The sequence below is a fragment of the Eumetopias jubatus genome, unplaced genomic scaffold, assembly GCF_037043125.1.
Source record: "Eumetopias jubatus isolate StellerSeaLion01/CBP00866 unplaced genomic scaffold, mEumJub1_p1.0 scaffold_2, whole genome shotgun sequence".
NCBI classification, from domain to species: Eukaryota; Metazoa; Chordata; class Mammalia; order Carnivora; family Otariidae; genus Eumetopias; species Eumetopias jubatus.
The window spans coordinates 157603332-157630422 of NW_028274808.1; the positions used below are offsets into that span (position 1 = coordinate 157603332).

Genomic DNA, 27091 nt, shown 5'->3' on the forward strand with positions numbered 1-27091 from the left:
AGGGAGCCCAATGCGGGACTCAATCCCAGGACCCTGGGATCATGACCTGAGCTGAAGGCAGACGCTTAACGACTGAGCCACCCAGGTGCCCGTGCATTATCAGAATTTAAAAATTACAGTAAACCTACCATCATTAATTAGCTAAAATCAAGGAGAAACACACAGAAATACACACCACACACAATTCTTGGCCCAGGTAACTACTCTACCAAGGACCACATACTATTTTAGCTGCTTAATAAAGCAGTGAACATAAAAGCATTCTGACTCCCAATATATTACAATATAGTTTGACACAAAAGCCCATGTACTACTTTAACATTAAAAGCTGTTTTGCAAGACAAACAGGTGAATTACACAACTTAATCCTGCCCAAATATAGAGGAAGGACTTCATGTATTTAAGGATAGTTACTCGGTTTGCCATGTAATCAAAGAGGTCCCCAGTAAAACTATATACCAAGCACCAGGCTAAATGCTTAATAAGCACTTAACACTCAAAGCCTCTCTGGATAGAAATTCCATGTCCCTTTTATAGCTGAAGGAATAGGTTCAGTAAAGTTAAAATGGTTTGCCCATTTTATAGTGGTAAGGAAGAGAGGCCCATTGTGAACCCAGCTCTAACTCAAAGGCCCACAGAGCACCTGATGCAGTGCTCGTTTGAAAAGGCAATTTCTTAACACTGAAACTTTCCCTTATTACCAAACACTAGTGCATTGTTCTTAGTACCTTCAGCAATCTGCCTTTATGAAGCTGAGAATGAATGCTGTGGAGTACCCTAGGTGGATGCTCACCCAACTACACTGTAATTCTACCTACAAATTAAGAGTCAAGCCCTCACGGAGACCTGGGGAGAAAAATAGATGGTCAACAGGTCAAGTGTAAATGTATGGCATATGTAAACATCCTAAGAAGGGTAAGCCCCTAGGAAAGAAATAGAAAGGGACTGAAGAAAGACACTTGTAACCATTCCTTCACTCATTAAAGATAACAAACCAAGTCAGACATCAATAGCATTTATGTATTCAAGATAAATTCCCCACATATACTTGGTTGCGCAAACTTTCACGCTCCTTGTCATTGATTCTACCATACCAATAAAATAAATGCTGAGGGCTTCTGGGTGGCTCGGTCGTTAGGTGTCTGCCTTCAGCTCGGGTCGTGATCTCAGGGTCCTGGGATAGAGCCCCGCATCGGGCTCCCTGCTCAGCAGGAAGCCTGCTTCTCCCTCTCCCACTCCCCCTGCTTGTGTTCCCTCTCTCACTGTGTCTTTCTCTGTCAAATAAATAAAATCTTTAAAAATAAATAAATAAATAAACGCTTGGAAATTCATTTTGCCCTTTGCCGATAAGGAGTCTTGCAAAAGAGGCTGGAGGGTGAATCACTCTCATCAATATGAAATACCCATTCTTTAGGACTCAGGACCTTCCAGGTCACTTGCTGTATCTGGACAGAATGCAATCCAGTTGTTTTGATGCTTTGCATAGCCAGAGGTTTCTCCATCACCCTCCCCCGTTTTTTTCAACTCAACAAAAACAAATTAAAACACATTTCTCCATTAACAAAAAAAGCAGACTCTTATTAAGATGGTTTATCACTTTCCTTTGAGTTTCATTAAATACAGCAAAATGCTTAAAACAGTACCTTGGCAGTCAACATTCAGTGTAACTCAACTTATTTTCCCTTCAATGCATCTTTTTCCAATTATAAGTCAAAATGTACTAACACCAGGCCTGCTACTGAGAAAGGGTATTTATGTCATAGCTGTTACAGGAACCTGTTGGGCAGTAATTACTATGTAAAGCATGCTATGAACTGTCTTCAGGTTGTTTTTCCCTGACCTCCATCTCCCAGAAAAGTACAGTATGGGAAGATGAGGTCTGGACTACTACCCACTGGACTTGTTACCCCAAACAACAGATTGCCATGACCTTTCTACCTACCATGGGTTATCAGACATAGTAATTTTAGAATTAATATACTTGCAATTCTAGCAAAATAAATTTGGTTTCTTTGATACGTGACGTACCAATAATAAACAAAGGCATAAAATGCTTTTTTAAAACTTTATTTCAACATAACTATGCTTACAGAAATACACTCATATTGGTTAATAGAATGCAATTTAAGTTTAACTTATCCTACACAATTTGGACCAAAGACTTGGTACATGGTTTAAGCTTAAAAAAAAAAAAAAAAAGGATTTGCAATCTGGTTTATTTTTCATCTATTACAAATGTATATAAAAGATCCTCCCATCAAATGCTGCTAAAGCAGGCAGCAAGAACCTTGAGATATTAACCTTTGGTTTGTCTCGGAAAAATAACACGTATTGCACTGTAAAAGTTTATAAAATTGGTGCAACAAAACATTGTTGTAATGTTTCAATGCCAGTTTACAAAGATCAATTAACTAATGGATGTTGAAAAGGGTGGGGAGAGCCTATGTACACAAGTGAAAATGTAAAAGCTATCTGATTTAGTTAAAATTGCATGTAGATTGCAAGTCTACACAAACCAGATAATTTACTGAATCTGAATTAACACTATCAGATCAGTTCATCTGCTGAGGTCAACAAGGAAACTGCACACACTAAGTGTTTTTCTGGTTTATGCAAAATTAAGTTTCTTCCCCAGTTTTTCAGTCCAGAACTGTTATTATACTACAGGCAAGGTATTCCTTCCATTGTCAACATTCATGGGGTGACATGTGATGAGGTCTACTTGGGTTTAAATTTATTTGCATTAGCACTTATATGCAAAATAGTCCCCAAAGTTAAAGACCACATGACTTTAGAAGTAACTCTAAAAAATAAAATGGCCCTTCTTGGAAGACTAGAACAAAACATCCAGCCATAGTTATAAGAAGGCTTATCAGAAATGTAGCCCCTTATGAATTACACCTCAATAAAAAAAGGTAGCCCCAAAGAAGCAGCTCTGAAAAGGGGAAAAAATATAACTTAAGATATCTTGAAGATCAATGTGAATATAGGTTCAGAAGATAAAAGAGATACATTTTCATAAGACTACCTAGGATTAGGCTTATAATGTATTCTAGTATTTCAAGTTTATCTCTAGTTACTAAACATCAATTTACAGATAACATATTCACTTTTTATTCCTTTAACAAAAGGGAAAATTCTAGTTTCAATTCTATCCAGTGGAGGGGAAACTGAGAAAACAAAGATTCAAACAGTTCCATGCAAATATCACATTTTTCAAATGGAAGAACTCCCAACTAAGCCAGAAGTTCATATTACTAATATATTTTTCATTGAAACAATTTTTAATAAGTACAATACATGGCATTAAGGTTCAGAACCTAATATAGGCCTGACAATCAAGTCCTTGTTTTCTGGAAGAAAGGCCTCAAGTCCCACTCAATTTCCAGTAACAATGTTTTCACAGATCAATTTAATAATAAGGGGTTTTAATTTCCTTCATATTTTGTTTTTAGCATTCTAGTCTTAAAAACTAGATAAGAAAATTAGTCCAATTCCCCAGAAATCTAATTTTTTTTGTAGCATGAAAGAATCCACAAAACCTCTTCCCCAAACTGATTCCCAATCTCCAATCTGTACTTAACATGAGTCTTTTCATATAGAATGTAAAAGGTAACTTACATAAAATGTACCCATGAACATTAAAACTAGTTGTTAGAAAGATTTAACTAGCTTTATAATTTAAGTTTTAAAACATAAATATTTGCAGCTTGATCTTCTGTTGACAATGATTGTCGGAGCCGTGAATTCATCTAGAATTCAACATCATTTATAAATTCCCATTCATGCACACAAAACACACACCATTAACACACAACTTACTCCTCATGTCTTGAGAGAATCTTCTCTTCTTTAAATCTTTGGCCTCCCAGTCAATTCCAAGTTCAAATGTCTTTTAACTCAAACTTCACTCTCAGATTTTTAACAAGTTTTCCACCCACACTTCATCAATGCTTTTCCTAATCTTTCATGTTGCATTGCCAAACTCTGATACCTGCCTCAAAGAGATCACCAGATAAAAGAAAATAAATGAAATATAAAGTGGTTATTTCAGAACAGAACATGGGAGGATCAGAATTGTCCAAGATTCCCTAATGGGATCATACTTTGACTGAAATGAATTAACTGCTATCAGCAAGGAAAATCCCGTTGGATTCTTTCATATTCTTTGGCAACTGGCCAAAGAACCTACCAAGAAAGTTTTAGAAGTACACTCTTTCTTAATACAAAGTGCCCCCACAGGAACACCAGGATAGCTGCAATTCATCTGAGGCCTCACCTGTAGAAAGAGGCTGTCACAGGGACAGCCAGGACACCCACTAGTTTGTGGAGATCCCTGAGAAAGTGTGATTTTTTAAAATCTGGACTGTACTTAAGTTTCACCTGCCTTTTTCATTGTATTCATAGAAAGTAAGTAGCAGCTGGTCTACCAGCACTCATACTACCTCTCTCAACCTAGTTTGCTATGGCTTTGGAATCTCACAACTGATATTCTGTATAACTTGAAGGAGTAATTGTGTCTCCTAATTCCAGGTTTGCAGTTTCCAAATATCACTTACAGTTCGTTATTCAGCTGAGTAGCCATATGGACACCAACCATCTATGGAAAAAGGTCTTCCTCAAAGATATATATGACTTAACACTGTACATCTAGGAAGTAGTTATACTAAAACAAGCCAAAAATTTTTACTTACGGTTGGTATCGGAGATAAAAATCCATTAAATATAGAGCCTAGTGGTTTATTTATTGTAAAGGTCAAAATGAGAGCTGTGAACTCACTATATCCTTTTAAAATAAATAACTTATGTGAAATACAGATTCTGGCATAGATATAAGATGTGAAATTCAAAATCAATGGATTGAACCTGCATGTTTCATTTGCTCACAAATTTGCACACACTAATAATATTCTGCAAAAAAGACAATTGCAGCAAAGGAAAAAGAAAACTGCCCTTTTGCAAACACTAAAAGCATCCCTCCAAAGAGGACAAAATAAACATGCATATATATGTATAAAGTGTTACTGTTCAACAAATACTATTTCTAAAAAAAAAATTGAACTGCATAGGTTAAAAAAAAAGAAACAAAAAACAATGTGCAACATCTTAAGCCATTAAAGCACCAAAAAAAAAACACGAAAAAAACAAAACAAAAAAAAACACACCAAAATCATAATGACGATTAACATACACAAATAAGAGATATTGATCAAAAATCAGGAAGTAAATACCTGGACTGATACAATGTCCACTGTTGGGAGAATTTTTCTTCAATTTAAATGTCTCTTCTCATCTCTAAAAAAATTTTAAAGTGCTAACTTTATATAAAGCAGGCAAATTCTTCAAGTAATTTGCTATTTAAGTATGCCAATTTTTATAGAACTAAACAAAAAACTAGAAAAAAACTAATGTGAAACAAGAAGACAGACATGGCAAGAAAAGTGACAAGTTACAGCCAGACAAAGCAACAGAATGCTACAATACCACCTTGGCCTTCTCATTTCAATTAAATGTATAAGCTAACGGATTGAGGTGTCTGCTGGTTTAGTACACTAACTTCCTTGGATTTGCTAAAATTTATCCATCAGTAAGTATAAAGTCCTAAGGAAAAGAGTGCCACTTAAAAATCAACATCGGACACTAATTAAAGCAATTTAAAAAAATAAAAGGTTGTCTACAACTATAAATGAATATTAAATGTAATAGATCTTATAAACTAAGAACTGAAGCCTTATCCTAAGTTTAATTACTCCTGCCCTTTAGCTGCTTTTTCAAGGAAGTATACATTAACCAAATGGCGATTGAGGTGCTTGCTGTAATCTTTTTCCTTTCTAAAAGAGCGATCACAGAAGATACAAACAAAATCTCCCTCAGCCACTTTGACTGCCAAGGTTTCCTTTGCATTTTTCCTGTTGTTTTCTTGTGGAACTGGCCGGGCCCCATTCAATCCAGAGTCATCACTACCCTCTGACATGTTGTCACTTAGATCACTTCCATCATGACTGTGGATGCCTTCATCTTCATCCATTTCCTGAGACTCATTTACTGCTACAGTGACAGAAGGTGATGTCACAGCAGTTTTGGACACTGCTTCGTGGTTTTCTATTGGTAGGGGAAGCAGCACTGGTGAAACTGGTTCTTCAACTGCTGGGTCTTTGCCAGGGGGATTCTCTGTTTTGTTCTCATCAGTGTCCATTTCCATTTCACAAAGCACAGCTTCAGCCTGACACTTAACATCTAAAATTTCACCCTCTGGCATAGTCAAGTTTTGTTCAGAGGATGAAATATTGGCAGATTCCTTGATAATAGCAGCAAGACCAGCTAGACTCTTCTCTGCCTCTTCTACTTTTTGAAGAGGGGCTTCTTTGCTTCCTTCGCCTTCAGTGAATAATTTTTGGTCTTTTGACTCCTCTTCTTTTAAGTTTTCCTTTGGCGGTGGTGTTGATGGTGGTGAGAGATCCTGTGCACCTGCACTTTCCTTTAGAAGCTGGCTATCTTTGACAGGCACTAAGCCAACTTCAATAAGGACTTGCTCCTTCCGTGCCATTTCACTCTGCATGTTGGACTTTTCCTTTTTATCTTTTCGAGGAGACTTTTTGGGACTTGGTTCTATGTGAAGAGGAGGCTCTGTGGGAGGAGGAGGCTCCATCTGATCAACCTCCAGCTGAGTGGGCCCCATGGGAGGAGGTGGCTCTGTCTGAGCAGGCCCTATCTGAGCAGACTCCATTGGAGGAGGAGGCTCCATCTGACCAACATCCATCTGAGCAGACTCCATGGCAGGGGGTGGCTCCACCTGAGCAGGCCCCCTGGAAGAAGGCTCCAAATGAGAAGGCCCCTTGGAAGCAGGCGGCTCCATCTGAGAAGGCCCCTTGGAAGGAGAAGGCTCCATCTGAGAAGGCCCCTTGGAAGGAGAAGGCCCCTTGGAAGGAGAAGGCTCCATCTGAGCAGGCCCCCTGGAAGGAGAAGGCTCCATCTGAGCAGGCCCCCTGGAAGGAGAAGGCTCCATCTGAGCAGGCCCCCTGGGAGGAGAAGGCTCCATCTGAGCAGGCCCCCTGGGAGGAGAAGGCTCCATCTGAACAGGCCCCTTCTGAGCAGGCTCCTTTTGAGCAGGCTTGCTGCCTTTTTTACTTGACTTATTTTTCAGACTTTTCTTCTTTGTACTTTTTTTCGTGCAAGTAGTTTGCTTTTTAGTCTCCTCTACTTTGCTATCAGCTTTTGGCACTTCCTGACTATTTTTGGATTTGCTTTCTGCCTTCTTTTTCTTTTTTGTCACAGGTTCCTCATCATTAACAGGATCTTTTAAGGAATGGGCTTCAGCTTCCATCCTCCTTTTGCTTTTCTTGGTTTTACAGGTTGTTTCTGAATTATTTCCTGTATGCACATCCATTTCTTTAGTTTCCATTGCGGATTTGCGAGTTCTGGTAGTCACTTGAGTTGAAGCATTACAAGACCTTTTCTCTTTTGAAACATTATCTTTCTTCTCCACTTTTACAGACCTCTCATTCTTCTTTCCAGCCACATCCCCCTTTATTTTTGTCTGTTCTGTTTCTTTTTTTTCATTGGTAATATTGTTATCAGGCAGGTCAGCCTCTCGCTTTTTGGTTTTCTTTAGTTTCACTTTTGAGACATCCATTGTTTTATTAGGACAAGTAGGATGCTTGGATTTGAAGTGATACTGCAGATTACACTTCTTGGAAGCTGCATAGTCGCACACAGGGCAATTGAACTGCCGTGGATTAACATGTAGCTCTACGTGTTTTTTGAAGTTACTTCTATCTGCTGTTTTGTAGTCACAATGTGGACAGTTAAGAGGTTTAGGCCCATTATGAACCTGTCTTGCATGGCGGGTTACTTCATGTTGATTAGAGGCCACATAACTGCACTGATCACATTTAAATGGCTTCTCACCTGAAGGTAAACAAGAGATGTTAGAGAGAACATAGATTAAGAAATGAATTCAAGCTCTTATTAAAATATAAGGAATTGGATATGTTAAAACACACACACACACAAGCTATTCATTGAAAAGACTGTATCATGCACTTTACATTTACCATATTTATTTGTAGATCTTTTCTCTACCCCTTGACAATGACTCTCATACCAAATGGAGGAACAATGACCTCATTTAACCATCCTCTCCTAAAAAGTTCATCAAGCTAGAGCTCTCAAACACTGTAAGAGAACAATGAATCATCAAGAAGTACACAACAATTACTGGCACAGCTGGCTGGGCTCTGGATGTGAATTTTGGGGCAAGGGCACTCAAAGAAAAAAATAATTTTATTTTATTATTTTATTTTTTTGAGAAAAGATAATTTTAAATGTTTTATGTTTAGTTAAAACAAATGACAATGGAGTAGAATATATAATTCCCATACATTTTTAAGATAAATCTTGAGACTTCAAAAGTATCTTACACTCCAGGTTATACTCTCAGACCTTAGATGTAGAAGTTGTAAAAGTTTTAGCCTCAGGAACAAAGGGCCTTTTCTTTAAATTTAACCCTTTTGTCCATCCCAGGATAGAGTCAAGCTTCACTCAGAAAAACTAGTCCAATGCCAGAATTGCTATTTTAAAGCAAAAACATAGCAAAGCCAGAAACTTTTTGATTTTTCCCTACCTTCTTTTAACAAATGGGTAAAGAAACAACATAGATAAGGGCATACAAATAGATATGGTATGTAAAATAATCGAACAAAGTCATGATCACAGATCATAGGTACATACAAAACCAAAACCACCCCCACCCCCAAAATTAAAGGTACAAGATTAACACATTCTACCTGAATACATACCCATCTAGATCACACTCTAGTAAATATTACCAAATGGTATCCATACCCCACTGGTCCAATGGAATGCATAGTAGAAAAATGGAAATTGACATTTATGAAAATTCATCTCTGAAACATTCTCAAATTCATATCAAATCTAATTTTTTCATAAAGCAAATTTCTCAGACATTAAGTAAAACCATGGTAAGCTTTACATGATTAGAAAATGTCTGATAATAAAATAATCGTAGAAACAACTTATTCAGGTATATCAGACTGGTTAGGTTGGTTGTGTAGCTAACTGGACAACTCTTTTCCATGTTAGACTACTAACAGATTCACAAATAGAGTAATGCCTCTATCTTGTCTTCTCTAGTGAATTACCTCAGTGGAGACAAACATTTGCTTAACATATATAGACACACAATGGGGAAAATAGGTGGCATAATGATTAAGAACTATCTGGGGGATCAAATATGGGCTCTTCTCCAACTCACTGTGAGATCCTGAGTAAGGTACTGAAAACTCTCTAAGGCTCAATTTCTTCATCTGTAAAAATACTTTTAAATGTTATGAGCTATAAATAATTTAATCCATATAAAACACTTAGCATGGAACAGAGAGCCAAGCAGTCCATATACATTCCCTATAAATCATCACTTTTGGAACAGGTACTTTTAGTATGGATAACAAAAGGCAAGATTCATTTTGCCTTTCCATTTAAACCCTACCTCTGAGTAAACAAGCAGCTGATGAATGAAGTTTCTATCTTTAGGAAAATATCTGTGCTAATAAAAGAATTACAATGGAAATATTGCCATTGTATAACCCCTAATAAATGCGGGTATTTACACAGCAAGCATCAATCAAAGTGCAAGCCTCCACCTATGAAATGGTCAGAGAATGGGAGTTCATAAAAATCTATTTAAATTTTGATGGCAAAATTTACTTGCTCCATTCATTTCCCCCGCCTCAATCTTATTTTCTTGCCTTTAAATCTTGTGTATGAGATCTAGGCATTAAAACTATACAGGCTATTAGTATCTAGTTAAATATATATTTTTTGCCTTTTATCAGTGATTTTAATTCTTTTCCAATTCTAGTATTTATCTATGTTTTTCATCTTTATAAACATGTCAGATGTCTATTTTATTCTTCCCAATATATAGCAAATTCAAAAGAGCAAAGATTTTTACACACTTTACATGTTTTTATCAGGAAGAATCCAGAAAGAACAGCAAGGGGACTTTTTAAAACGTAATGGGGCATACAATTGATTACTACTTAGCAAAAAAACACAAAGTTCTTATAAAGCAGCATGGGATGAATGTCAAAAACATCTTACAGAAGAATGTCATAATATTCTTTTTGATAGAAGTCAGACTCTCAGTTGGGGGTAGACTGGAAGGGGTAAGGAGGAAACTTTTCTGAGGGTGTAGAAATGTTTCAGGTCTTCCTCTAGGGGGCAGTCAAACAGGAGAAACCACGTGAAGTCACTGACCTGTGGTGCTTGATACATGTATGCATTTTCATGTGTGTAAATTGAACCTCAATAGAATACTGTTTAAAAATTTATTCTGTACCCCTGAAACTAATGTAACATTGTGTATCAACTATACTTCAATAAAAAATACGTTTACTGAACAAAAAAAGCCCAAACTGCATAGTAAGTTCAATTTGACATGACATACTAAAATGAGAAATAAAATAGCAAAAACACAGGGAAGAAAACTTATTCTAGAATTCATGAAGACTCTCAAACCATAATGTCTTTCAAATAAGCCCAGCCATTAAAATAGTGCCTCCGTAATAATTATCAAATACTTGGTGAAAGGAAAATAAACTTATGGTTGAAAAAAATATTTTTCCATCTTAAAAAGAGTAATAAATGAGGCAGAACTTGGCAAGTTGTTAATCTCCTTTAACAAAAGCATCCATTACATTCATTGTGGAAAAATATTTAAAATGAATTCCGATGCAAGCAGAATGGGGAACTAGCCATTATATAAAATATTATCATTAACAGCAAATACAAACTTGATGTATTTCATCTAGAACGAAATATTTCATTCAGGATGAAATGGTAGCATTTCCATTGAGAATAAGAAAGGGAGAGCTGTGGATAATGTCAGCCAGGTGAAGGATACTTCAATACCATTAGGGAGAAATACCAATAAAATGGAGAATAACACCAGATAAGGTTAGATTAGTTTAGGGTGTCAATTTTTCACCTCATTAACATTCTGATCCCTTCCGAATTTGGCCTAAAAAAACCCCACCCTATGGTTGGAAATGCTCTAAGTAAATAACCATGGTGGTTTGCTTTAAAAACGAATCTGTCAGTTAAGCTAAAATGTATCAACTCCACAGAGCCTAATCTCTTCCAAAAATACGAGACTGAGCACATTTTCTTCTCTAAAATACACTCACATGAACCAGGAACAAACAAGCCCCTGGGGACCTTAAAGATCAGACTCCAGACCACAGAGAAGGCACCCAAGATATTCACTCCATGCAACCCATTCAAAAAAAAGGCTACCAATCCAATTTGACCTAATTTAGCCTCACTGATCCAATCTGACCTAATTTATCCTCACTTTACTTACAAGTGCTATCAGTAACTTTGATTAAAAGTATTAAAACATAAGATCTTCTGTAAATAATTGCACACTCATACGCAAAACAAACTAACCATGTTTGCTTCCTGTTTGCACCTCAAACTATTGGCACCCAATAAAAGACATGTCTCTGCTCTCTCCATACGCTGTGGTTCCAATTTCGTTATGCTATAGTTTCTTGAGCCACTTTCTGAGCCATAATTTTCTTTTAACCATGCTGATAACTGAAAATGGGAGGGGTGAGGAGTTTAAACCAAATCCCAGCTCTTCTGATTTAAAGGAATGACAACCACAATAAAAGCACTTATCCTCTCTTAAGTCTGTGTCCTAATCCATAAACTAGGATTAAGTATTTAAGGACTACTAAGATTAAAGATAACAAATCCCAATTTCTCAGTACCTGGCATACAATAAATAGTAGCTACTATTGGGGTGCCTGGCTGGTTCAGTCGATAGGGCATGTGACTCTTGATCTTGGGGTTGTGAGTTAAGACCCACACTAGGTGTAGAAATTATTGAGAAAAATAAAATCTTCATGGGGCACCTGGGTGGCTCAGTTGGTTAAGCAACTGCCTTCGGCTCTGGTCATGATCCTGGAGTCCCGGGATGAGTCCCGCATTGGGCTCCCTGCTCAGCAGCGAAGTCTGCTTCTCCCTCTGACCGCCCTCCTCTCATGTGCTCTCTCTCTCTCTCTCATTCTCACTCTCTCAAATAAATAAATAAAATCTTTAAAAAAAGAAAAAGAAAATCTTTAAAAAGAAAATAGTAGCTACTACTCATTAAGAGACTTTTAAAATACTTGCTGTAACAGTACTGAATATCATCTTTTAATACAGCAAAGAGATTCAAAAGACAACAGTTAGCAAACACAAAATTATTCAAGCAGAAGTTATTGACTGGTGTAAAACACCACAAGACACTTAAACAGTGACAAAAGTATTATCCATTCAATGAAAAAGATACAAGTATGTCATCATTCTAATCCAGTAACCCAGCAACACTAATAGTGGGTCAACCAGATAGGACTTCAAATGAGACACATTAAGTAGAATTCAAGCATTCATATTTAATTTCCAGTGTACAAGTAATACAAGGCACAGGGACAGAGGAAAAACCAAATGACACCATAAGAAAGCAAGTAAGACAAATCCAGAAAGGGGGACATTCTACAGGAAAAATGGCCACATTTCTTCAATGCCTTAGTTTAGTCTCCCCATTGGTAAAATGGGGACAGCAATAGAACTTATGGATATTTAGTTATAAAGGACTAAAATTAGTTAACTTACATAAAACTCTTAAATGTTTTAAGGGCTAGAACACAACTATCAATAGAACATGATGCCTACCCTCAACAAAGCCTGAGAGAGCATCCAAATTACCCTCAGAAAATGAAACCAGGAAGTACCTAAGCAATAAACTCGGGTTTCTGGTTAAGTGACTCAACTCAATAGCTTAGGAGATTTAGAAAGAACATTCAAAGTATATTAAAATGACAAGCTTTAGGGTGAAGAAAAGCAGCCAAACATATTATGTGACCCCTTCATAGCTGCTCAAATCAGAATCTGTACTATAATCAAATGTTACTCAATCACTGACTCAAAACAGTGATATCCAATAGAAATAAAATACAAGCAATGTATGTAATTTTAAATTTTCTGGTAGGCACATTTACAAAGGTAAAAAACAGGTAAAATTAAATTTTACTACTTATTTAACCCAATATAACTGTCATGTCAACATGTAATCAATACTTTAAAAAAAATTTTTAAGTTTTATTTAAGTCATCTCTACACCCAACATGGGGCTCTAACTCATGACCCCGAGATGAAGAGTCACATGCTCCTCCAAATGAGCCAGCCAGGCACCCCAAAATAGGTATTTTACGTGCTTTTTATTTATATTGTTTGAATTCTATGTATTTTATACTTTTCAAATTACATTTCACAAGCTTAATAACTACATGGCTAGTGGATACACAAGCAGTCTACACAAATTTCAGGCAATTAATTAACCTAAGGGAGACGAGTCTACACAGACTTCTGTTAACACCAAGATTTTGGCATAGTTTCCCTACAGGAGTATATATTCCAAATTTGTAAGTAGAGTATTCTGATCAGTTGTGGTGGTTCACCAAGGGTCAAGCGTTAATTGTAGCCAAAATGAATAATCCTTTCAAGACCACCTATGCTATATTTACTTTTTAACTCTGCCATCTACCTACCTTGATAATGGGGACCAATTCTGGCTAGAGATCACAATTATTTCACTCATTAGAGTGCATTTATAGTCCTGCATTTTATCTATTATAGGTTAATAAATTGAGATCCTGGATTATCTATTAAAGTTTGGCTTTTGTAAATCAGTCCACAGAAGCCCTATCAGCTCTCAAAAGAGGACAAACCCACATTTCAGGACCTGAGAAGTTAAGAAGGAATCTCTGTAACCTGGAAACCACACACTATGAAACTTGGTGTTCTATTGTGTTGGGAGTGGGGGAGAGGGTGAGAAGGTAAGGGGTTGCTCGAAACGTACGAACCAGTGTTGGTCTATAACAGCATTTCAAATTTTATTAGTCATAGAACTTTAAGATCTGATGAAAATTATGGACCTTCCACCCAGAAACAGTGCATGCATACATTTATATTCAGTTTCAAGAGTTCCACCTATGGATTCCTCGTTAAGAACATACATTTAGATACAACGCCACATGAATACAACACTGATTTTTAACTCTAATTTCTAAATCATGTTAAAAATAAATCATAAATTGATTTTTGAATAAATAAATAAAAGGTCTAGAAGAACTTCCTTATACTGATGTATTGTTTACTAAAAATCATAGAAAGGTTACCATTTCTTACCAACCTGAATGAGTACGCATATGTCTAGTTAGATGAGTCTTCTGAGAACTTGAGTAAGGACAAAGTTCACATTTATATGGGCGTTCCCCTGCAAAAATATAACGATTAGGGTTTAATTATGATAAAATAAGGGAAATACAATTCTCACTAACAATATACATAATATTCAGTACTGAGCATTTTTTTGATAAGGATTCTCTTTCCTATTCCTGGCAAATTGGTCAATTTTTTATCAGGTATTAAGACATGTAAATGATTTAATTCAGAATTCAAGTAACTACATTTCAGCTTTGCTGACAAAAAAAGATCACTGGCTTTCTGAATTCTCATAGCCCTTTTAATTTTCACAGTAATGCTATATAATATCACATTAAATATTAAGAACTGAATGATCTTGATAAGTTATCAAGAAGCATCTTTTTTTTTTAATTAGAATTACCCTTAGGGAAAAAAGCTACCCAAATTTTCTCATGCTGTCACTTGGAATTTTTGATTCTTGTGAAGGATAAATCTATCATTTGAAATTGTTAGCTTAAGAGCAAGAACACTTGAGTGAGGATGCTTAAGCTAAAAATTTCAAGTACTAGACCTTTCATGAAATAGATTAGTACTGGTTAAGGCAAATCATGCTCATAAAGCCATAAGGACTGAGAGCAACTTAAGACGAGAGGATAATAATGGCAGGAAATGTGTATTTTTGGGGTATGGTTTGTCAACCACAAAACAGGTTTTAAAAAGCTTGGCAATTAAAAAAAAAGCTTGACAATTTGTAATTTGTTTTCATCTGTCTTTGGCCACAAGATAATAATTATGACCTTGGGCAAGTTTCCTCAGTAAAAGTAAAAGTGCCTTCACTTCCTAGAATTGTGAGAATTTAAATTTAAGATAATACACACAGAACATTTGACATTGTGCCTGGCACATACTAAAGCCCTCAATAAATATCAGTTATTATTTTTGTCTATACAGTAAGTTACAGTAATAGATGTGTCTAGTAAAATGGACAAGGGAAAGAAAAAACAAAGTGAAAAAAGAGGAAGAATACTGTAATGAGTAGGAAATGTGTTCCTAGTACCTGTACACTGTTACTAGTTGGTAGCTACAGATTAGCTATAAATTGGTCACAACAAAAGAATTCCTACTTCAACCTGGAAGAATTTTAGCTTAAAAAATGTTGAATGTATTCCTATAAATATATATATAAGCACATGAAAAGGCTCACAGTATCTTTACCCATGACGGAAATGCAAATCAAAACCATAATGAGATGAAAACTTCACATCCATGAGGATGGCTATAATCAAAAGGACAGATGTTAAAGAGTATTGGTTGGGGGGGGAATAAAAAAAAAAGAGTATTGGTTAGGATATGGAAAAATCAGAACACTCATACAATGTGAAAATGTAAAATAGTGCAGCCACTTTGGAAAATAGTTTAGCAGTTCCTCAAATGACTAAACATAGTTACCACATGGCCTAGCAATTCCACTCCTAGGTATGAACAGTTGACCCTTGAACAACATGGGTTTCAACCGTGCAGGTCCATTTATACATGCTTTTTTTTTTTCTTTTTTAAAGATTTTATTTATTTGAGAGAGAGAGAATGAGAGATAGAGAGCACGAGAGGGAAAAGGGTCAGAGGGAGAAGCAGACTCCCTGCCGAGCAGGGAGCCCAATGCGGGACTTGATCCTGGAACTCCAGGACCATGACCCAAGCCGAAGGCAGCCGCCCAACCAACTGAGCCACCCAGGTGCCCTGTTTTTTCAATAAATACAATAGAGTTCTGTAAATTTATTTTCTCTTCCTCATGGATTTTTTTCTTCTTTTAAAAACATTTATTTATTTGAAGGAGAGAATGAGCAGGGCAGAGGGAGAGGATGCCAAGCAGCCTCCCGGCAGAGTGCAGAGCCCTTGGGCCTGAGATCAGAACTTCTGCCGAAATCAAGTCAGATGCTTAACAGACAGAGCCACCCAAGGCCCCCCCTCATGGATTTTCTTCATTTTCTTTTTTCTAGCTTAAGAATACAGTATATAATACATACAACATATAAAATGTGTTAATCAACTATGTTATTGGTAAGGCATCTGGTCAACAGCAGGCTATTAGTGGTTGGGAGTCAAAAGGTATGTGCAGATTTTCGACTGCCCCTAATCCCTGCATTGTTCAAGGGTCAATTGTATATATCCAAGAGAAATAAAAACATGTGTTAGGGGCACCTGGGTGGCTCAGTTGGTTAAGCGACTGCCTTCGGTTCAGGTCATGATCCTGGAGTCCCAGGATCGAGTCCCCACATCAGCAGGGAGTCTGCTTCTCCCTCTGACCCTCCCCCCCGTCATGTGCTTTCTCTCTCTCAAATAAATAAAATCTTTAAAACAAAACAAAACATGTGTTTACACAAACTTGCATATGAATGTTCACAGAATTATTCACAATAGCCGCAGAATTATTCACAATAGCCAAAAAAAAACGGAAAACAATCCCAAATATCCTAACTGATGAATGGATAAACAAAATGTGGTATATCCCTACAAGAGATTATTTTGGGCAACAAAAGGAAAACAAGTACTGTACATAGGACATGGAGGAACCTTGAAAACATTATGCTAAGTGAAAGAAGGCAGTCACAAAGGACCATCTATTATTGTATGATTCTATTTATGTGAAATGTCTAGAATGGGCCCGTCCACAGTGAACTATATGGTATGTAAAATGTATCTCAATTAAGCTGTCACAGAAAGAAAAGTTAATGGAAGAAAAATCAAATACCATTATTGATAAACATAAAGGATTCTTTATAAAAGATTGCTTCCATCTGTGCAATTCTACAGAAAGGCATAAATACTCTAGAAAACTTAGTGAATTTTCAGTCACACATAGTGGCAAAAAAGTCATCCTTTAGAATTTGTGATTTTTTTTTTATTTTTTTTTATTGGGGGGGGGAACGAGCAGGCGGAGGGACAGAAGGAGAGGGAGAAGCCAACTCCCTGCTGAGCAGGGCACCGATCCCATTAACCTGGGCTCATGACCAGGGCCAAAGGCAGATGCTTAACCAACTGAGCCACCCAGGTGCCCAGAATTTGTGAACTGGTTAAATATCAAACCCACAAAATTAAAAATCTTTGATTGAAGACTCAAATGAAAGTAATCCTCAGCCCACCACCATGGTAATTACCCATAAAAAGAGAATTGAACTTTGACTCTTAGTTGTATATGTATGACCTTGGACACATCACTTCAGGGTTTCCTCTCAGTAAACATGGGCTATTATAACTTAGTTCCTCAATAGATTGTTCTGCAGATTAGCATAGAAGTACCCAACACTGGCCACTCAAAGAACAGAAGAAACCCATTAAGTTAATGTGAAAACTAGGGTACTTAAATGAGAAGTGATTCTATTACTCCTTAACTCTACTCTTCAGCATTAAATGAATTTGTTTCCATAAACACAATTTTCAGAACCATGCATTTATCACCAGAGATACTCAGAATTTACAACATTCAAATATCCTCCCAGTGTATGCACTACCAAATTGTTTTAAAAAGCTTACCAAAAATAAAAAATGACAAAGATAACATTAGGAAGAAAAAAATTATTTTCAAAAAGTATTAAAACCACACAAGATTAACACTAAAATGTGAAATGAGATACATACAACCAATGTTAGCTTACTGTGAAAATATCAACCTTAAGTTAATGGGGAGAAAAACTTATGGATGGTACAGTTAAGCATAAAAAAATATACCCATTAAAAATCAGTCACCTAAACTTCAATTAAAATAAATTACCTAAGGTGCCTGGGTGGCTCAGTTGGTTGCAACTGCCTTCGGCTCAGGTCATGATCCTGGAGTCCCAGGATCGGTCCCGCATCGGGCTCCCTGCTCAGCAGGGAGTCTGCTTCTCCCTCTGACCTTCTTCCCTCTCATGCTCTCTACCATTCTCTCTCTCTCAATAAATAAATAAAAATCTTTAAAAAAATAAAATAAACTACTCTAAAAAAATAAAAATAAATCACCCTACAAATAAAACTTTAAATGGCCAAGAGTTCTTAGTTGTTTTTTCCCCCACTGTTGTGTGTGTGTGTGTGTTTTTTAAAGACTTATTTATTTATTTTAGACAGCGTAAGAGCACACGCACCCGCAAGCAGGGGTAGGGGTAGAGGGAATGGGAGAGAAGCAGACTCCCCCACCGAGCACGGTGCATTGATGCAGGGCTCCATTCCAGGACCCTGAGATCATGACCTGAGCCCAAACTGAGAGTCGAGTCAGAGGTTTCACCAACTGAGCCACCCAGGCACCCCAAGAGATCTTGTTTAAAACAAAACAAAACAAAAACACTTTAATAAAAAAATTGGAAATACAAAACAAAAAAAAAAAACAAAAAAACTGGAAATACACACAAAAGACTTAAAAGCTTTTCCAGTTCTCTCCATTTTCTTTTTGGTTCTAGAAATACTCTTAAGTTGACAAATTTAAATTTACAGTTGAAAACATTTTTAGTTTTGGGAAACATGAATTATCAAAACACAACTGACAAAAAAAATCAAAATGTATAAAGACAAAAGCACTAGGGTGTTGGTCATATTCTCTATGTTGAACTTGCATGGTGGTTATGAGTACATATATTTGTAAAAGTCATCTACTATACTTAATTAAAACAATTCATCAAAGTGTACAGATAAAAGTTATGCCATGGCTACTACCTGAAAGCTCTACAGATCACAGCCAATCTAAACTAATCCCCAAGGTTTTCAAAAAACTGTTAAATGAATATGAAGTAATTATGGCTTAAGTAAATATAGTAGCTAGGATTTATTTTAAGATATTATACATGAGGTTAGTTTAGTCTGTTTAATTCAAACTGATTAATGGGGTAGGATTTCCAAGTAACTTGACTTCCTATGCCATGTAATTTTGTAATGTTTCAACTTCTAGACTTTTGAAACTAAATGGTTTCAAAGCATGGAGACAATCACAGATTAAAAAAAAATTCCAAAAGATCTACAAACTTTTTTACTTGACTAGATTTTAAAGCTATATATATATATATATATATATATATATAAATATAAAATACTGGCGCATTCTCCTGGAGCTTAGAAATCTTGCTGCAGACATCTTTTCTTCCTCTTTTTTTTTTTTGTTTGAGAGCGCGCGCGCACCAACACGAGGTGGGGAGGCACAGGAGGACAGAGGGAGAGGAACGAACGGACTCTGCCCAAGCAGGGCTCGATCCCACCAGCAGAGATTGTGACCTGAGCTGAAATCAAGAGTTGGGCGCTCAACTGATTGAGCCACCCAGGTGCCCTGACATCTTTCTTGTAACAGAATTTCACCTGCAAGTTTTATTAAGTCTACCACTCCAGTAAAGCACTATTGATTGCCCTCCCCACGGTGCCCTACTTTAACTTCACCTGTGGGGTTCAGTCCTACAGAGTAACAACTCTTGCAAAAGGAATCTTACGCAAACAGCATCCTACAACCCCTTTTTACTTGTGATCCAGACTACTGTGCTAAATTACCCTAACCATTTTCTTCAGACCACTAATCAGTCCTCAAAGGTACCAATTCTTAGCAGAAAAAAAATGTAACGTGAGAAAACTACCAATAAGTTGCAAACATTTCCTTAAAAAATCATACTCCTTGGGGCGCCTGGCTGGCTCAGTCAGTTCAGTGGGGCATGCAACTCTTGATCTCAGGGTCATGAGTTCTAGCCCCACAATGGGCCTAGAGCTTACTTTAAAAAAAAACTGAATGATTAAGGGGTGCTGAGAAATGGGGAGCAACCACTAATAGACAGGGTTTCTTTCTGGGTTGAAAATGTCCTAAAAACTGATTGTGGTGATAGTTACACAACCTTTGTGAATATACTGAAACCAGTGAATCTTAACTTTAAGTGGATGAATTCTGTGGTAGTAGACTGTATCTCAATAAAGCTGATATTTACCAAAAAAACTGCCAAATGTGATAAAATATCATTAACTAATGAATATAGGTAATGGGTACATGTTGGTATTTGAGATGTTTGAAATTTTTCGTATTTTTAACATTGTTCCATTTTTCTGATAGTGTACACTTACAAACTAGAAACCATCTCTTACCTGTATGAGTTCAAACATGCTGAAGGACATTATTTTTTGTCTGAAAAATAGCTTCGTTTTCCACATGTGTGTTTGCTTTCTCAGGAAAATGATTTCAAGTGTGGTAATCCCACCAATCTTTTAAAAACTAACTTTTCACATTTCTATGTTTCGGAGACAAGGTTAAGTTGTTCCACTTAGGAACTCAATACCAAGACAAATTTTTTTAAAAGTTTAAGGCTTCTGTGAAATGGATCTATGCAAGGGTTAATCATTGAGTTTTCCTTTTTGCCTAAGTCCTCAATTCCTTTGGGAAACTATACTGCATCTTAGATAATGTATTCACTATCAACTAAATACACCTTCCAAAAAAAAAGAAAAAAAAAGGTAGTCCAATTTAGCTAAGCATCTATCCCAAGTTGTTAGAATACAAATTTTAACAAGAACATGGATAATATTTGTCTTGGCCATTCTTTGAAATAAGTGTTCTTCACTTATCCTCCAATCCCATATAGTTATTACCCCATGGAGAGAGAAACTGAAGCACAAAGATGTTAAATGATTTATCCAAGGTCACAAAGACAGGAAATTATGGAACCAGAACTTGACCCCAGAATCCCCTTTCTTCAGTACTACTTTAACTGACTACTGAATTAACTATCAAAAGTGAGCTGAGGGGCGCCTGGGTGGCTCAGTTGGTTAAGCGACTGCCTTCGGCTCAGGTCATGATCCTGGAGTCCCGGGATCGAGTCCCATTTCGGGCTCCCTGCTCTGCGGGGAGTCCGCTTCTCCCTCTGACCCTCTTCCCTCTCGTGCTGTCTATCTCTCATTCTCTCTCTCAAATAAAAATCTTTAAAAATAAAAAAAATAAAAAAAAATTTAAAAAAGTGAGCTGAATTTAGGGACTACAAGGTACTCTTACCTGTATGAGTTCGAACATGTTGAACATAATTATTTTTTCTGTCTGAAAAATAGTTGCATTTTCCACATGTGTATACTTTCCTTGGAAAATGGTTTCTCAAGTGTTTCCTCCAGTGATATTCGCTTACTGTGGTGTATGTGCAAATGATACACTTGTAGACTCGCTCATTATCCCCAGCTCTGGTGTGGTGTTTCAGGTGAGCAGTATAGTGATCGTATCGATTGGTATTGTAGCCACAGCGGTCACAGCGAATGGGGCCCTTGGAGAAATCTCCCTCCTCTGCAGTGGAAGACCCAGATTCTCTGGCTTTTGCTTGCTTCTCTGCACTTTCTTCCACAAAAAATTTCTTGGCACTATGAACTCTGATGTGATGCACAAATTGTTCTTCAGATTCGGCTTCATACTGGCATGGCTTACAGCGAAAAGGTTTGCTCTTCAAGTTCTTGCATTTGTCCTCTGCTCCAGGTGTCTCAGGGGGAAGATCTTTACTGGAGCTGTAAATTTCTGGGGCAGCAGCTGAGACCTCAAACACAGGCTGTGGTTCTACAACACTGAGTTCCAAACTTTCCAGTTCCATGTTTTCCAGTCCACTGGGTTCACCTTTTATTTCAGGGGACTCCTCAAGTCCTTCTCCATCACTATCTGAAAAGTTGTTATCTCCAACAGGCATCAATTCTGCCATCTGTCTTTCTTCACCAACCAGGTAATCACAGCAGCTGCCACTTACTTCCCCAGTTAAGGCCACATTTGCCAACATGATAAGCTGAGGCGCAGCCAATTCAGCTTTGGAGAGGTCATGCAAGTCATACATGTCGTTAGGCAAGGCCATGCCAATGTTGCCACTGCCTGTGAACAGCCCTCCTCCTCCAGAAGACTGCCCCATTACCTGGGTGGCCATGACTGTACTCTGAATTCAAAATAAGACAAAAAATGCAAAAAGTACCAGTTTAAACACAACATCCAAAACAGTGCTGTAATTCTTCATAACCTAAAAAATTCTTTTCAAATATAATCTTTAAATTCAATGAGCTTTGTTAATTGCTAAACTTAAGCTTTGAAATATTTTTGTACTACCAAATTTTCTTCATTGCAGTCACCAAAAAAATTTCTATTACCCCTACAAAAAATTCTATCAATTGTTTGACATAACTCATCCATCAACTAGGCAGGCCTACCACTGGCATGCCTTCCCTCAAGCACTTTTGATTTTTTTGGTGGGAAAAAAAAGTAATCTCATTTTTAATGTTAATTAAAATTATTTTTCAATTCAACACATGAATAGTAAATTGCTGTCCTCCCAATTCCCCCCTTCAACAGTTTACTGGTCAGAAAATGGAGAACTCCAAAAACCATACTGTGCATTTGTTAAGTATAAACATGTCTGGAAAGTAGAAGCCTGTAGTAATTGGTCAACTGAACTGAATTTCATATGAACTCAACTAACTCCAGAAGAATAAACTACTGTGAAAAAGTACCACTTAGTTTATTTTTTTTAATGACTCGACCTGTTTAAAAGAAAAAAAAATGCGGACCTTTTCTGTAAAAAAAGGAAGATCCGTGTATTTAAAACTTCACAAATGAAAATAAAGAAACTTTCAAAACCGCTAATAATCGTACAACTTAACCCGACAATCAGCAACTTTCTTGCATTGTGCTTGACTTGGCCTACTTGCTTAGTGGAAGCCATTACAAGATCACCTTCTTGAAAACATGTTGGGCTTTTAAAGTCGCCTTAAGCACGTTACTTTCCAATCTAAATGGTGCTATTCTCAAACTGAGCGCTGTCTTGCAAATTAGAAAAAGCAAAATAAGTGGCAAGCACTCAAAAAATCAAATCAAACCCCAAACACAAAAAGCAGTCCGTTTCACCCAGGTGCATAAACACAAACCGACTGAGTTATACGTACCAAAAGTTGGAATCAAATGCCATCACAGAAAACAAACTGAGGGCCATAGCTGTCCCGGGCTTAACAGCCCAGGCTACTCGGCAATTTACCCAAACATCGACTTTTCTAATACCCCCCAACCCTAACTACCGTCTCTAAAGGAATTTTCACATTTGTCAGGAAGGCCGTCTATGCACAGCCCGAAACCCAACGTGTTGCACGAATTCCTATGTGCGGCTGCCACCAGCGCCTGCCTCGGCGGCGGCATTCCTGACTGAAATAGGCATTCGGCCATTTTCTCAAAATACCAAACACAAAGCAGCTCTTTGCAAACTCGGGCGCTCTCGCTTCCTCTCGGCTGGGCCCGCTCACTGCACACATTTCCACACCAACTCGCGGGAGTTGCCCCAACACTCGTCCTGAAGCTTTTCCTGAGTTCCCCAGCACTAAGAAAAAGCAAGGTGGGCAAACTCAGGGCGCCGTTGGGCCAGACCAAGTCTTCCCCATTCGGTGCTGCCCCCTCCCCGGTCCGCGGGCCCGAGTCTGGGAAGAGGAAGGAAAGTTACCGCGTTGCCGGCGTCCCGGCTCCTCTCAGGGCGCCTGGGCTCACCCTCCGCAGAGGGCCCGGGAGGCTCCGCTGGCGCCCTCCGGAGGCGTCGGGCCCCTAGCACCGGAGGGGGCCCCCACGCGCGCCGGCCGCCTCCCCCGCGCCCCGGAAGTTTGCGAACTCACTCCCCCACGGCGCCCCGCGGGACGCGCGCCCCGGCCCCGCCAGCTAGGGCGCCGAGGTGGCCGGGTGCGGAGGGCCGCGGCGGCGGGGCGGCCCGAGAGCAGAAATCGCTGTCCAGCCCCATTGGAGGAACCGCCCGGGCCGCGGGGCTGACTCAACCCGCCCGGCCGCACTCAACGGCGCCTTCCGGCGAAAGGGAGAGGCCGGAGAGGGAGGGGGACGCGAGGGCCGCGGGCCGACGAGGGGCTGCGGCGGGACCTGGGAGCAGGAGGACGGGGAGGAAGTTTCAGGACCAAGGCCGCAAGCAGCTCCGCTCCTCAGGACCCGACTCGAAGGGCGCCCGGGCCCGCGCGGAGGCGGCAGCCCGGCCTCGACTGGGGAGGGGGTCCTGGCTCCAAGCCTCTCCCCAAGGACGCCCCCGGCCCAGCCCCCGGGCCGCGCCGGTGTAACCCGATCCCGCTCGGCCGCCCGCCTCCGCCCCGCGCTGCGGCCGCCGCCGGAGCCACAGTATCTGCAAATCAGCCCTGGACAGCGCCTCGCTCCGCGTCCTTCCGCGCCCTCCCCCTGCCACTGCCGCCGCCGCCGCCGCCGCCCGGCCGGCCCTCCCCCACCCCGACCGAGCCCCCAGCCCTGCGCCGCGCTTACCGGCCTTCCTAGGCGAGGAGGGGCGGGAGACACGGCGTCGCCGCTCCTTCTCCGACTACTTTTCTTTGTTGCTGGAGTTTCGGGGGGAGGGGAGGGGGAGGATGGAAAAGTTGGGCGCTGGGGACGTCGAGGCCCGCGAAGGCCCAGGAGTGGGAGTGCAGAGAGTGCTCAGGCCGCCAGCTCTCGCCCTGCCGTCCCGGCCACCGCCGCCGCCGCCGCCGCCGGGGTCTGTGGCCCGGGGCCTCGGCGGCGCTTGCTCTGCTGAGGCGCCGCGAGCTCGCGGGAGCCGCACATTCCAGCACAGGAGGCTGCGCCGCGCACCCAGCCCGCGCCGCCGCCGCCGCCGCCGCCGCCGCCCGCGGGACACGCCCCCTCCACCGCCCGCGCGCGCCCGCGGGACACGCCCACTCCGCCAACCGCGCGCGTGGCCGCCCGGCGCGCCCCGCCCCTTGGCGAAGGGGGTTGTTATGGGCCCGGGCTGGGCTGTGGGCGCGCCTAGGGGGAGCCGCACCTAATCCGCCCGGCCCCTCACTGTTGCCCTTAGGTCAAAAAAGAGACGAGCCCCGGTCCCTTTCTTGATTTCTTTCATAAACAAACAACAGAAGAGTTGCCCCCTAGCCCTGGCGTGCAAGGATGAGAATAGAGCTGTTAAAAGAAAAATCTGCAGGCTTTGACCGTTCTCTTTAGAACTATTGTCACTCGCCTTTCAAGTCTAAAGCGCTCGAAAATACCCTTTAGAATCTCTTGAAATCTCCACCCATAGCCACCCTTAACTAATTAAGCATCGTTAAGCTCACGCGGTAAAATGCATCCCAAATTTTAAACAATAAGAGGAAAATGCAGTCAGTTCGTGAGCTTTGAGAAGAAAACGTCTCGGGAAGATCATGGACTCAGAACTGTGGGGACAAGTCCAAGTCCATAGACATGGCAGGTAGCAGGTCATTCCTGAGCCTTCAAAACACGATTTCAGTGGAGCAATTATCCTCAGATTTACAGGACGGTAAAGCAGGTGGTGGGGACATGGAAGCTGTCTGGTCACCACGTGTGGGAGAGTAACCTGGCTTCCCCGTTTATAAAGTGGAGTAACCATGCATAATACCTGGCGCACAGTAATATGCTTTTAAAAGAGAAAGAGAGAGAGAGAACATAGTCTCATGTACCCTTTACCTTCTGTTTACACCAGAAATGCCTTATTAGTCTGCCTTTGAACTCTAAATCATGCCCATCCTCAAAAATTTAATGGCTTCCTTAAACCACTTAGTGTAGCATTCAAGGCCCTCACCAACCTGATCTAGATAAGCTGGACTATCACTAGAATTAAAATAGACGTAGCAGCAAGTGCTACGGAGGTTCAGAGTAGGGAGATGGTCCCTAGCTAAGAGGATCTAGATACTTTTCACAGTAGGTGATTACCCAATCTTCCCTTACAGAATTAGGAGAATTTCAACAGGTGGAAAGTAGGGGAAGGAACATTCTACACAGTGAAAACAGCAAGCTCAAAAACCCATCAGCTGAGACTTGCCTAACTCCTCCTCCAGCTCCCCCAGTCCCTTCTGTTTCAAGTTCCTTCACTTGTTTTTCTTACTGACACAGCTTCCACACTCCTCATTTTCCTAGTCTACACCCCAGTAGGACCCTTGTCTCCCCATATTAGGACAGTATATTATTAATTAATGCAGCTTCAGATGCAAAATGTTTTAAAGGCCCTAAGGGCTTAATCACCAAGGGTCCGGTCACCTAATATCAAATGCAAGCCCTCCCTTGTGAATCAAACTTGAGAGGTATTCATTTACATTGAACCAAAGAGAAAGAAATGAAGAAAGGAAAGGAGGGAGGGAGCGAGACAGAGACAGAGAGGAGAGGAGGAAGGGGAGGGAAAGGAGGAAGGGAGGGAAGAAAAAAGGAAAGAAGTAAGGAAGGAGAAAGAAAGAAAGAAAGAAAGAAAGAGAAAGAAAGAAAGAAAGAAAGAAAGAAAGAAAGAAAGAAAGAAAGAAAGAAAGAAAGAAAGAAAGAAAAAGAAAGAAAGGGAAAGAAAGAAAGAAAACTGCTACAAACTTGTCTACATTTATTCTTTCTTTCTTCTTTTTAACTAAAATCTAATTTGAGTTGCATGGCTTTTCTAGGTGCTGTAGCCCAGGGAACAATTCTGGCCTCTGTCAAAGCCCTCAAAGGCATAAACTGTTTTCTTTCCCTTTTTTTATATCCAAAAAGGCAAAAATGAAACATCTCTTTTTAAACTTACTAGATAAATGTCCTTCATTTCCTCAGCCTGACTGCTTCCTGGATATGTTTTATTAATTGTGAATTTATTCCCACATATTGTGATGCAAAAAAAAGAATGGCAAATTGGCAGCTGCATTCATTTAAAATTAGCAGAGGCCCTTGTTCAAGAGATGGCATATTCAGAGTGACCCAAATTATCATGACATGAAGGCCACAGGTCAAATTCAAGGCCAAGTTACAAATCAATAGAAAATTTCCTTGGTGGGGGTGGGTGGAAGCTAGTGCTATGACCTTGAATTCTTAATTGTTTTTCAAGAGACTGTATAATTTGCTGCATCCAAAATTTAAGAT

At 39.6% G+C, this 27091-nt stretch overlaps 1 protein-coding gene across 2 annotated transcripts; it reads right to left on the reverse strand.

Annotated features, from left to right (window-relative positions):
* Positions 1-2070: 2070 nt before the first annotated feature.
* REST (RE1 silencing transcription factor) lies at positions 2071-24682 on the reverse strand. 2 transcript variants are annotated; one of them, XM_028100687.2, is made up of 4 exons: positions 24518-24682; positions 21257-22163; positions 14261-14344; positions 2071-7908 (listed from the first exon to the last, which is right to left on the reverse strand). In XM_028100687.2, the coding sequence occupies exons 2-4, from the start codon at positions 22152-22154 to the stop codon at positions 5747-5749; spliced, it is 3144 nt and encodes a 1047-aa protein (XP_027956488.2). In that variant the 5' UTR covers positions 22155-22163; positions 24518-24682; the 3' UTR covers positions 2071-5746. The 2 variants fall into 2 exon arrangements, with proteins under 2 accessions (XP_027956488.2, XP_027956487.2); XM_028100686.2 differs by lacking the exon at positions 24518-24682 and adding an exon at positions 23709-23778.
* Between the last annotated feature and the right edge of the window lie 2409 nt (positions 24683-27091).

Excerpts from the sequence above, each read along its gene's own strand:
- REST (XM_028100687.2), bottom strand. The coding sequence starts at position 22,154 with ATGGCCACCCAGGTAATGGGGCAGTCTTCTGGAGGAGGAGGGCTGTTC. Across the intron at positions 14,345-21,256 it reads ACATGTTCGAACTCATACAG|GGGAACGCCCATATAAATGT; the intron begins GTAAGAGTACCT and ends ATATTTTTGCAG. Across the intron at positions 7,909-14,260 it reads ACATATGCGTACTCATTCAG|GTGAGAAGCCATTTAAATGT; the intron begins GTTGGTAAGAAA and ends GTTTACCTTCAG.